The 12556-nt window shown below is 42.5% G+C and overlaps 1 protein-coding gene across 2 annotated transcripts in view; it reads right to left on the reverse strand.

The window, feature by feature from the left end:
* Positions 1 to 5747: 5747 nt before the first annotated feature.
* Positions 5748 to 12556, reverse strand: part of mkxa (mohawk homeobox a) — a 31710-nt gene continuing 24901 nt past the window's right edge. Inside the window, exons 6-7 of one of the 2 annotated variants that reach the window (XM_014157493.2) lie at positions 6808 to 6841; positions 5748 to 6563 (exon numbers count right to left, since the gene is read on the reverse strand). In XM_014157493.2, coding sequence (XP_014012968.1) covers positions 6368 to 6563; positions 6808 to 6841 — 230 coding nt within the window. In that variant the 3' untranslated portion in view covers positions 5748 to 6367. The remainder of the gene's footprint in view (positions 6564 to 6807; positions 6842 to 12556) is intronic. The other variant, XM_014157492.2, reaches the window with a different exon arrangement.

Consider the following 12556-nt stretch of genomic DNA (forward strand, 5'->3'; position numbering starts at 1 on the left):
ATTCCCTAACAGTGAGAAAGTGTAACAACAGCTTTAATAGTGTTAATTTAAGTTGGAATTTGCAACACTCTTGGGGTGTTAGTTTATCAATACTTTGAAAAGTGTTAGTTTAACACTTATAATTATATAATTGAAAATAAAGTATTACATTTAGGACTTTGGGTGTTAAAATTCCGATCGTAAATTTGTTGTGTAAACATCTGACTGCCGACGGTACACACTCGGTTTGCAAATTATGCTTGGAGGTGCAAGTACTCTCGGCCAGCAAACGCTTTGGTGTGTCTGAGCCCTTATCTTTAGTCTTTAGGTAAGTGCATATCAGTCTGTTTCAACAGTTTAAAGACTTTGTCTATGTCCCAATTTGACTCCCTATTCCCTATTTAGTGCACTACTTTTGATCAGGGCCATAGGACTCTGGTAAAAAGCAGTGCTCTATATAGAAAATAGAATCATTTGGGACACATCCTTGAAATGTCATCACCCTTTTTGACCCATTGACTCCTGTGTGTCTTGTTGACACTCCTTATCATGAGAGCGGAGACTCCTACAACAGTATCTGTGTGACCTTACATGGCTTTGTTAGCTTCCTCATCTTTATATGATGTAAAAATGTTAAAAAGGCACATGAAAAAATGGCAAAACACACATGCAGCAGAGGAGGCTGCTGAGGGGAGGACGGCTCATAATAATGGCTGGAACGGCGCAAATGGAACGGCATCAAACACCTGGGAATCATTTGTTTGATGTATTTGATACCATTCCACTAATTCCGCTCCAGCCATTACCATGAGCCCATCCTCCCAGTTAAGGTGCCACCAACCTCCTGTGATATGCACCTGCAGTTGATCAGTACCGGTCCCATTGCTGAGAAGATTGCAAAGCCGGACAGTTTTAATCAATAAATTAGTTGAGGAATTTCTGAATAACAAGCTGAATGCTTTTTTTCTTCAGATTTGTCTCCAAGCGTACTGTGTATGAGTGGAAACACAACAAGGTTTGCATCCCAAATGGCACTCTATTTCCTTTATAGTGAATTTCTTTTGACCGGAGCCCTATATAGGCAATACAGTGCCATGCGTTGGAGCATCCTCTCCTCTGAAAGGCAACTAATTACTTCAGTGTGGTGAAGGTTAGAGTCCCTCATCAAATAAGAAATACTTTACAATTTGTTTTGTTCATTTAAATGATTTTCAGGAATAAAGTCTTTGGTTCTTGGATTTCATCCCGTGTGGTTTTCCTCTGAGTTCCATTCCTTTGCTGGCTGGGTAAAAACAAGGTGATCTGGAGTGTGTCAAGTAAAGTTGTCCGCCAAGCGCCTAACATCTCTCCACTTGTCCGTCTCTCGATCGTGCGCTCCGAGATAACAGCTTTTAGTTCCGCAACGCTTTTCAAATCTTTCAGCAAATGCGAGTCTTCAACTTCAAATCCTCCAGACAAACACCAAATCTGAGTCCCAAATGGCACCTTATTCCCCACATAGTGCACTACTGTTGACCAGAACCCTATGGGTCCTGGTCAAAAGTAGTGCACTATATAGGGAATAGGGTGCCATTTGGGACATAACATAAAAAAAACGAAAACATGATGGAATATCGCTTAATATTTTAGATGGAAACTATTGCTCAGATGTGGATGTTTGCCAGGCCACTTAATGAGAGATGAGAACAGAGAGACGGGTCAAAACACCTGATAGAATTATTTTGGGACGTGTCCGGGATAGCTGCCTGAGAGACAAGAGAGAAAGGGAGGGAGGGAGGGAGGGAGGGGGAGAGAGAGAGAGCTGCGCTCCAGTTGGCTCAGGGATCCAGTACATCCCCAGTGGTCCCTTGCTGAGCCGCTGGCCCCTCAAAGAGCCCTCGCCTGATTGGTCCTGACTGATAGATGGACCGTGCGGCGAAGGGCTTTCCAGGGCCAGGCAGCGTCATGCAGTTTGTGGTGTTGTGTTCATTGGCTTGGGAAGGACTACTTTGGACTCTCTGTTTCTGTATACTCTCTCTCTCTGCCTCTGTGTGTCTCTCTCTCTGCCTCTGTATGTTTCTCTGTGTCTCTCTCTCTCTCTGCCTCTGTGTGTCTCTCTCTCTCTGCCTCTGTATGTTTCTCTGTGTCTCTCTCTCTGCCTCTGTATGTTTCTCTGTGTCTCTCTCTCTGCCTCTGTATGTTTCTCTGTGTCTCTCTCTCTCTCTGCCTCTGTATGTTTCTCTGTGTCTCTCTCTCTGCCTCTGTATGTTTCTCTGTGTCTCTCTCTCTCTCTCTCTCTGCCTCTGTATGTTTCTCTGTGTCTCTCTCTCTCTCTGCCTCTGTATGTTTCTCTGTGTCTCTCTCTCTCTCTCTGCCTCTGTATGTTTCTCTGTGTCTCTCTCCCTACCTCCCCTCTCTTCCCCTCTCTCTCGCGCGCCGTCCCTGGAGTGAAAGGGCCTTGGCCCCGCGGCAGGGCTCAGGAAAGGGTGGCAAGCAGAGCGATGGCATGGTAGAGCCATTAATAGAAGCTAAAGAGGAGAGGCGAGGAGAGGGTGTAGGCCCCGCCGCCAACACCAAACCCCGAGGACAAGGACACACCTAGCGTCTCTTGCCACGAATTCACGCTTCCTCCAACTTCACTGTGGAGGGGAGACAAACTTTACTGCATGATCCCTGCACAAAGGCTTGGTTGTGCACACTGTATCAAACGCATTGTACAAATACAACGCCACAGTTAGTCACTGTGATCTGTATAGAGAAACCATATCTACATTAGTCCATATTGTAATAAGTCGATTTGCAGAATGCACAAAGAACACACAACTGTTTTAAGGCACTGTTTGAGAATCCCAATGAAGTCAAACAAATAGCAGCGATACCAAACACAGGGGCCCAGTTTAACTGTGAATCTGCAGCGACAGAGACATCCCACTGATGTATACAGTGAGCTGTAAAACAGGGGTTGTCTGATTTGTTGGTTAAGCTCTGAAAATGCTCTTTAGAAAACCCCACCCCTCCTGTATTGTAAATAAACATGTCTCACATTGGGAGCTGTTTGTGTTTCTTCTGTTGAATCATGGTTTGCATCCCAAATGGCACTCTATTCCTTATATACTGCACTACTTCTGGGGCCCTGGTCAAAAGTAGTGCACTATATAGGGAAAAGCATGCCATTTGTGACATAATCATCAGAATTAAGACCTTCAGAACAGCGGGCGGGTGACGTGTTTTCACTAAGGAAATTACATTACATTATTCCTGCTCTAGTCCCTTAAATCTATTTCTATTTCGTGGCTTGTATGCCTGTTGGGTTTCAGTATGTACTAAACAGAAACCAAAGACAATTGCATTTAGCTTAATTAATGGGGTGGCCTATTCAGAAAAATTCTGAGAAGAAAGCAAAAGACGTCAACATTCTGTTTTAACAGAGGCCCAATCAGAGATGAATTGCTACTTTATATTTTTGCAAGGCTTAATGTTGTGGGAATTATCCAATCAAACAAACATGGCTGGGAAGGACCTCTTTAACCCAGAATGCCAAAAGTGCAGGTTTAATTGTGTTTTTAGCAGATAACGGTGAGGAGTTAATGTTGCAAAACCAAACTGTGGTGAATTCAGATTTATTTTCAAGTGCAGTTTAAAAAATATATATTTTAATGTAAAGTTTTGGTAGAGTGATGCAAGAGTTTCATATTTTTGATCAGAGTAAAAGCGAAATGAATTTTTTTCTCATGTGTAAAAGTTGATAGAAAAATAACTCAATGGTTCAAAAGAAATTCATAAAAGTTTATATAATTCCCATGAATATATATATATATATACTGTATGTTTTATAGAGTCCCAAATTGAGCAAAAAGTCAATATCATACAATTTCTTCAAAGGTTTATTCATTGTTTTGTGGAAGTAACCATAGACTAACAAAATAAATGTTTACATAAAAGCAAAATCAGACAATACAATGAGATATTATGCATTTGGTCATTGGATAACAATCCAGTCTCTATCAAAATGTTTTAACTCATAACTTAACAATAAAAAAAGACTATTCTCACCAACTTATTTTTTTACAATCCTTAATAATTTATAGATTTTCTAAAATATGACAAAAGTGAATTGCTTTCTGTTTGTCAGCATCTGTTTGAAAGCATGAGTTTTTGCACAGAAAAAAAAGTACAGTACCGGACCGAAGCCTTGGGGTACATTTAGTTTGCTGACTGATTCTGTGTCCCTACAGGGTGTACAGGTAAAACAATGGCTGTTCTGTGCCTCTGAAGCCTCAACACATTGTTTTCCCCTTCAAATCAATCCCATAAATTCTCAATGACGCCTTTTCTTCTGTTTCTTTCTATTGGAGAACAGAGAGTTTAAAGTGCAGCTTTTAACGGTTTGCACATTCAAGAATAAGAGTCATTGCTAAAAGTAACTTTGTGCAGCTTTTCTAAATCACCCCTTGACCACAAGCACAGTCTAGGTTGTCAAACAATGGGCCCAAACAGCACAGAGAATTTAAAAAAGTGTAGATTCTGACACATAAACAGTACCTTGAAGATATACATACAATTAGTGAGTCGGCAGAAAATGGCTGACTAGTTACAATAACAGTCCAACTTGATTTCTCTCAGTTGTGTACTTGGCATTGGGTTGCTACAATGTAAATAACATACTTTATAAGTATTTAAGGAGGATTCTTTCCATTCGGTCAAAAAAGGAACACAACGCGTTATGGTTAAGTAAAACTTTGATACAGCAGAACAACCACTGCGATAAACAAACTCACAATAACAAATACTTGAACAATTGCTTTGCTGGCTGACAAAGAGATAATACTGAAAAGGCTAGTTATTTGTAATTTTTTGAGAAAGTCTCTCTTGTTCTCTCTCTCTGGCTTCTTGTAAACAGCCATTTGAATGTGATTCTGAACAGCTAAGCAGGAGTGAGTGTAGGATTAAACGGCATGGTGAGCTAGGCTGGGATTCAATCAAACCCGCCTTAGCAATGTTTACTCGGTGTCTTTATGTACAATATTCATCACATGCCCACGCACTTCTAATTCTGATACAGTACCCAAGACCAGTCTGTGAATTCATTTGACCATTGGAAAAATAACAACTGCGTAAATACTGCAATCCGGGTTGGATTAAATTGACCTCCTAGTCTTTTTTCCACTGTTGACGTACCTTGTTCTAAAGGAAAACATATAAGGGAGCAACACTGTACTTCATATAATACTACACTGATAACAGAAAGAAAAACATCCCTTTAGTTCATGGCCCTCTTTGATTAAACAGATACAGCACAGTGCCGACTAAACCTCCGACCCGAGTGTGTGTGGGTTTGCACGCCTGTCTGCTGGTCTGCCTGCGTGTGTGTGTGTGTGTGTGTGTGTGTGTGTGCACGTGAGCATGCCTGCTGTATGCTGGTGCTAGTTCAACATTTGCTTGCGCTTTCCAGTTTAAAAGCCTCGATAAGGATCCATCCCCTCTCAGAAATAAAACCCCAAGGCCGAGCTGTGGAAAACATGATGGTGGTTGTGACTAACAACAGCACAATGGATCTGCTGGTATCCTATCCATTCTGACCCTCAAGTGCTAGGTGTTAGTGTGTTTGGCTGGAGTGAAGTTTATCTATGTATTCACAGTTATTGTCTGTTTAGTTTAATTTCATTTAGCCACACACTGCTTTTTTTTTGTGTGTGTGTGTGTGTGTGTGTGTGTGTGTGTGTGTGTGTGTGTGTGTGTGTGTGTGTGTGTGTGTGTGTGTGTGTGTGTGTGTGTGTGTGTGTGTGTGTGTGTGTGTGTGTGTGTGTGTGTGTGTGTGTGTGTGTGTGTGTGTGTGTGTGTGTGTGTGTGTGTGTGTCTTGATAAATTAGAATAGTACACATGTTATTTAAGGTCAGCTAAATTCATTCACGTTGTAAGGCACATATTATGGAGGGGGGGAGTCCTTCAGAAGAAGCTTATAAGACCATATTATTTTGCCTCTTCAGATAGTCCTTTATGTTCCCAGAGGCACTCTGTACATTATTAACCACAAAGGGTGTGTTGCTTTGCTTCCAAAAAGGCACTTTGGCAAAAGTACAATACAAATTTCGGAGTATAAAAAAAAAAAATGAAATTCAGATACATCAAATAAGTTAACATAACAAAAGTGTCTCGTTCAGAACTGAACAATGCAGTTAACGATGATCATGTCAACACCTGTCTAAATCATGTGATGCAGGTCAAAACACAACCCACACACCAAAATAGGATGTCTTCAGTTCTGCTGCATGTTTACAGACAGAAAAAAGAGAGTACTTGTTTCTTGTTTTTGACTGTCTCTTCCGAGTGAGTTTTCAGAGGGAAGGTTGGTGTTGCATAGAGAGTAGAAGGGAAGATGAGTTGGAGACAGACGACTCCGTGATAGGTGCTAGTACTTCTGCACCAGAGGCACTTTGACAGTCTTTACTTCTGATATATGAGAGGACTTCTGGATGATGCAGCTGGTCGTCCCTGATCCGCTGCTGTCCTTTCCCTGCGCCAGGTTAGTCAAGGCCATGGCTGCGTTGATCTCTTTCCAGTACGTCTCATCTTTGCCCCGTACCTTCTCCTTCTGAACACCACCGCTGAACATAACACACAGAGAGACAACGAACGCAGAGTTAGAGAGAGATGAACGAACGCAGAGAAGAGAGAGATGAACGAACAGAGAGAAGAGAGAGAGATGAACGAACAGAGAGGAGAGAGGGAGAACAAACGCAGAGTTGGAGGAGAGGGAGCTCTACAAGTAGTTAATAATCATAAAAAGAGAAAAATCGATGTCCGAGAGAGCATGAAAACATACAGAAGGAATCTGTAAAATACACTCACTTGTCACATTTACTTGATCCATGGTCCATGGTTTCTGAAAGCACAACAGAAAAAGAGGTTAATTTAACGACGTACACCTTGGGGTCAATGAGGATTAATTAAGGACCGAGTTTGAGGGCTGGTGAGGAGTGCATGTGCGTGTGGGGTCAAATCTGTGCTGCAGTAACATGTGTTTTTGTTTCCACTTTTGATTCAGATGCAAAACAAATAGTAGCCATGTAATAATGGCCAAATCTTAACTAAAAAGGCACCGTTAACACCCGTATTTTGACATGAATAACAACTGCACTTTATTAAATATTTTTTATCCCAAACTGCATATACTTGTATTTTCATTTGGAAACAAATTAGACTGAGAAAATATGATAGAAATTAGAAAATAGGAATAAAAACGAGACAGAAAGGGGGAATAGAGAAAAAGCAAAGTAACTAAGAAAGGGACTTAACTTCCCATGCTGTTGGGACACATTCAGACACAGGAGCTGTTTATATCTCATAGAAAAAGCATTGGTCAGGAATTAAACAGTGAAGTCAGTAAACAATGAAAGCTATCAGTTCAACCAGTGTTTAAAACCAGGTCCATCTAATGTTCTGTGTTCTCACTAGCCAGACCCTTAGGTAGAAGGGCAGTTATGGTGGTGTGTGTGTGTGCGTTGAGGTAATGGTGGCACAGCCGCAGAAGGCCTCCTGTACTCTTACTACCTGCCAAGCTGCAGAGAGCTTCGAGAGGGGGTAGTGGGTAGGGTGGTGATTGGAGGGGGGCAGGTTTGGGCCCAGGGCTCCAGCAGCCTCTGCCTAGCGGTGAATTCTACCCAGTGATGATGATGACTGGCTTGGCACCCTCCAATAAAAGAGATCTGGATTTCCTGCTCATAAAGCCTCCAGGCACACCCTTCGAAAAACATACAGCCAGGGCCAATGAACTGCTTTTAAGGAGGGAGCGTGCAAGAAGACAAAACTAAGAGGCAACCTGTGAGTGTCTGTCTGTCATTGTAAAATAAGAATTTGTTCTTAACTGAATTGCCTAGTTAAATAAAGGTAAAAAAATATATATATATAATTGAGCTTAGCATTAGGCAAGACCAGGCGACTGATTGGAGGTGAGGTAAGGCTCTCTCTCTCAATTTCAATTTAAGGGGCTTTATTGGCATGGGAAACAAATGTTTACATTGCCAAAGCAAGTGAAATAGATAATAAACAAAAGTGAAATAAACAATTAAAAAAATGTACAGTAAATATTACACTCACAAAAGGTCCAAAAGATTACAGACATTTAAAATGTAATATTCTCTCTCTCTCTGTGTGTATGTGTCTCGCTCTCTGACGCCAGCTGCTTTCATTTAGGATGATTGCCCTCCCAGATCGCCCTATAGACACAGAGGCAGGGAGGAGAGACAGACGCTTGCCTCGCACCACATTCCCGCAAAGAAAATGTTCGTAACATGTACGAGTCCCTTTAACAAGCAGCCACTTGTACCGCCACCACTGCAAATCATCGCCGACTGGGTGTTTTGACCATTTTTTACGCTAATAAAAATTCAGTCGCACATTTACGCTGGAATTTGTTCCCACGCTTCTTATAGGTGGTGAGGGAAGGAGGGTCGGGTGGGGACAGAGTTATTAGGTTACTTAGAGAAAGTCAATTCTCCTACACAGCTGTGGAGCTGGAAAACCATGTCCTTGCTTCTTCCTGCAAGGGTCTCAGAACCTCATTGACCGACACCGGAGAAAGGACAGGCGGTGCGCTCTGCAGTCTTTCACCTCACCCATTCAGTTTTCCAAAGACCTTAATCCGGAGTCTAGACCGGGAATACAGAATCGTGCAGGGCCACAGTATTCCTCCCCACACAAAAAAACTGTAGTAAATACTACAGTAATGTCCACAAAAACACTACAGTCCACAAAAAAACATTCTTTAACTATAGTAATACTACAGTATTTAATGTGCATATACCCTGCCCATTCCCCTCCCGCATATCCCAATTTGTGCCACCCATAAGTGAGAAACCGACATACCAAGTATAGACTATATTGTGCTAGTTCAGACCCCAGGTCTATCTACCTTCCTATAAGTCATGGAACATTTGCTCTTTCGGTATTTGTCTGTCAGGTAGGTTTCCTCAAGGAGAAAGCCCCCACTTCATGTCAAAGATAATAAAACAGAAATACTATAGTAAATACTTCCATAATGTCCACAAAACCACAACAGTAAATGCTACAGTTTTCTTGCCAAAGAAAACCGGCGACCCAGGAACCCCCATCATACTTTGGCAAAAAAGTTACATTTTCACATCTTTTCTTGCCATCAAGTGAATGATAATGGCAAGGAGAAGTAATCAATATTTTCAAATGCATAGATTTGGTAGATAGTTTTTCATTATTTTGACCTGCCCACATTATAGTTGGAAGAGGAAGTGTAAACTCTAACATAGCCTATTAGCTAGAAAGGTAACTCTAAACACATTTTCGCTAAGAGCAGCTGTTTAGCAGGTTAAACAAAGGTTAGCCATGTGTTGGCAAAAATGTACGTCCAAGTCAATAAAACTTACCAGCAGCCAGCAGCACTTGCCACACGAGTAGCCTATTCACGGCTGCTTTTTCAAAGCCTGTCAGATACTACAGTGAGTGTAATTGTCTCCAGTGACTGTAATTTACTCAATGTTAGGAGTTGAGAAATAAAGTTGACATTATTATTAGAAAGAAGATATTCTCCTCTTTTCTACTGAAGGTATGTAATAAAAAAAAAAAATGATGTTGTTGCTAGCGATATTCATACATTTTTTGGAGGGGGGAATCAATTTTAAATACAGTATATATACTTATTTTTCTTTGCAGTTTTGGCTGGACTACCTGAGAACGGCACCGGAGGGGATGGCTCCTAACCAATTGTGCTAGTTTGTGTGTTTTTTGACGTTGTTTGTAACTTATTTTGTACGCAATGTTTCTGCCACCGTCTCTTATGACTGAAAATAACTTCTGGATATCAGAACAGTGATTACTCACCTCGTACTGGACGAAGATTTTTTCTTTAACGTGTCGGACGCAAAGGATTTACTGCTGATACCGGACCGGGCCCATTCCTTCGGCGAGTGGGTAACCCGCCTCTAACATCCGTCCTCTTCGCCAATGTGCAATCACTGGAGAAAAAACTGGATGATCTCCGTTCGAGACTATCCTACCAACGGGACGTTAAAAACTGTAATATCTTAAGTTTCACCGAGTCGTGGCTAAATGACGACATGGGTAATATACAGATGACTGTGTTTTCCGTGCATCGGCAAGACAGAACAGCTACCTCCGGTAAGACAAGGGATGGTGGTCTGTGTGTATTTGTCAATAACAGCTGGTGCGCGAAATCTAATATTAAAGAAGTCCCAAGGTTTTGCTCACCTGAGGTAGAGTATCTCATGATAAGCTGTAGACCACACTATTTAACAAGAGAGTTTTCATCTATATTTTTCGTAGCTGTCTATTTACCACCACAAAGTGATGCTGGCACTAAGACCGCACTCAACAAGAAGTATCAGGCCATATGCAAATAAGAAAATGCTAATCCAGAGGCGGCGCTCCTTGTGGCTGGGGACTTTAATGCAGGAAAACTTAAATCCGTTTTACCAAATTTCTATCAGCATGTCACGTGCAATCAGAGGGGGAAAAAACTAGACCACCAGTTCTCAACACACACAGAGACGCTTACAAAGCTCTCCCTCGCCCTCCATTTGGAAAATCTGACCATAATTCTATCCTCCTGATTCCTGCTTACAAGCAAAAACTAAAGCAGGAAGTACCAGTGACTCGCTCAATACGGAAACAACAGGACTTTTTTGCTAGCACAGACTGGAATATGTTCCGGGATTCATCCGATGGCATTGAGGAGTATTCCACATCAGTCACCAGATTCATCAATAAGTGCATCAATGACGTCGACCCCACAGTGACTGTACGTACATACCCCAACCAGAAGCCATGGATTACAGGCAACATCCGCACTGAGCTAAAGGGACTATAATCCGGATGCTTATAAGAAATCCTGCTATGCCCTCTGACAAACCATCAAACAAGCAAAGCTTCAACACAGGACTAAGATTGAATCCTACTACACCGGCTCTGATGCTCGTTGGATGCGGCAGGGCTTGCAAACTATTACGGACTACAAAGGGAAGCCCAGCCGCGAGCTGCTCCGTGACACGAGCCTACCAGACGAGCTAAATTACTTCTATACGCTCTTCGAGGCAAGCAACACTAAAGCATGCATGAGAACACCAGCTGTTCCAGACGACTGTGTGATCACGCTCTCCAATGTGAGTAACATTCACAAGGCCACAGGGCCAGAAGGATTACCAGGACATGTACTCAGAGCATGCGCTGACCAACTGGCAAGGGTCTTCACTGACATTTTCAAACTGTCCCTGACGGAGTCTGTAATACCTGCATGTTTCAAGCAGACCACCATAGTCCCTGTGTCCAAGAACACCAAGGTAACCTGCCTAATTGACTCCTGACCCATAGCACTCACGTTCGTAGCCATGAAGTGCTTTGAAAGGCTGGTAATGGCTCACATCAACACCGTCATCTTAGAAACCCTAGACCCACTCCAATTCGCATACCGCCCCAACAGATCCACAGATGACGCCAGCTCTATTGCACATCACACTGCCCTTTTCTACCTGGACAAAAGGAACACCTACGTGAAATGTTGTTCATTGACTACAGCTCAGAGTTCAACACCATAGTGCTCTCAAAGCTCATCAATAAGCTAAGGACCCTGGGACTAAACACCTCCCTCTGCAACTGGATCCTGGACTTCCTGTCGGGCCGCCCCCAGGTGGTAAGGGTAGGCAACAACACATCTGCCACACTGATCCTCAACACCGGGGCCCCTCAGGGGTCTGTGCTTAGTCCCCTCCTGTACTCTCTGTTCACACACGACTTCCCCAGAAGACTGAAAAGATTTGGCATGGGTCCTCTGATTCTCACCCCTTGGTATGACAACTGCTCTGCATCCGACCGCAAGGCACTACATAGGGTATTGAGTACGGCCCAGTGCATCACTGAGGCCAAAGCTTACAGACATCCAGGACCTCTATACCAGACGGTGTCAGAGGAAGGCCCTAAAAATGGCCAAAGACTCCAGCTACCCAAGTCATAGACTGTTCTCTCTGCTACCACACGGCAAGCGGTACCAGAGTGCCAAGTCTAGGTCCAAAAGGCTCCTTAACAGCTTCTACCCCCAAGCCATAAGACTGCTGAACAATTAATCAAATGCCCACCCGGACTATTTACATTGAACCCCCCTCTTTTTTTACGCTGCTGCTACTCGCTGTTTATTATCGCTGCATAGTCACTTTACCCCTACCTACATGTAGAAATTACCTCAATTACCTCGTCTAACCTGTACCCCCGCACATTGACTAAGCTCCGGTACCCCCTGTATATAGCCTCGTTATTGTTATTTTATTGTGTAACTTTTTAAAACTTTTTCTTAACTCTTATTTTTCTTAAAACTGCACTGTTGGTTAAAGGCTTGTAAGTAAGCATTTCACGGTAAGGTCTGCACCTGTTGTATTCGGCACATGTCAGAAATATAATTTGATTTGATTTGAGATGGAGATAGAGAGGGAGATGAAAATCTAGAAATAGAGAGATTAGAAATAGAACAAACCACAGATTGGATTTCAGGTTTCAACTGTTTAGCACATTCCAGAAAAATCCTCAAATACTTGTCAGGCCAAATCTCTCTCTCCTTCTT

The sequence above is a fragment of the Salmo salar genome, chromosome ssa19 (genome assembly GCF_905237065.1).
Source record: "Salmo salar chromosome ssa19, Ssal_v3.1, whole genome shotgun sequence".
Lineage (NCBI taxonomy): Eukaryota > Metazoa > Chordata > Actinopteri > Salmoniformes > Salmonidae > Salmo > Salmo salar.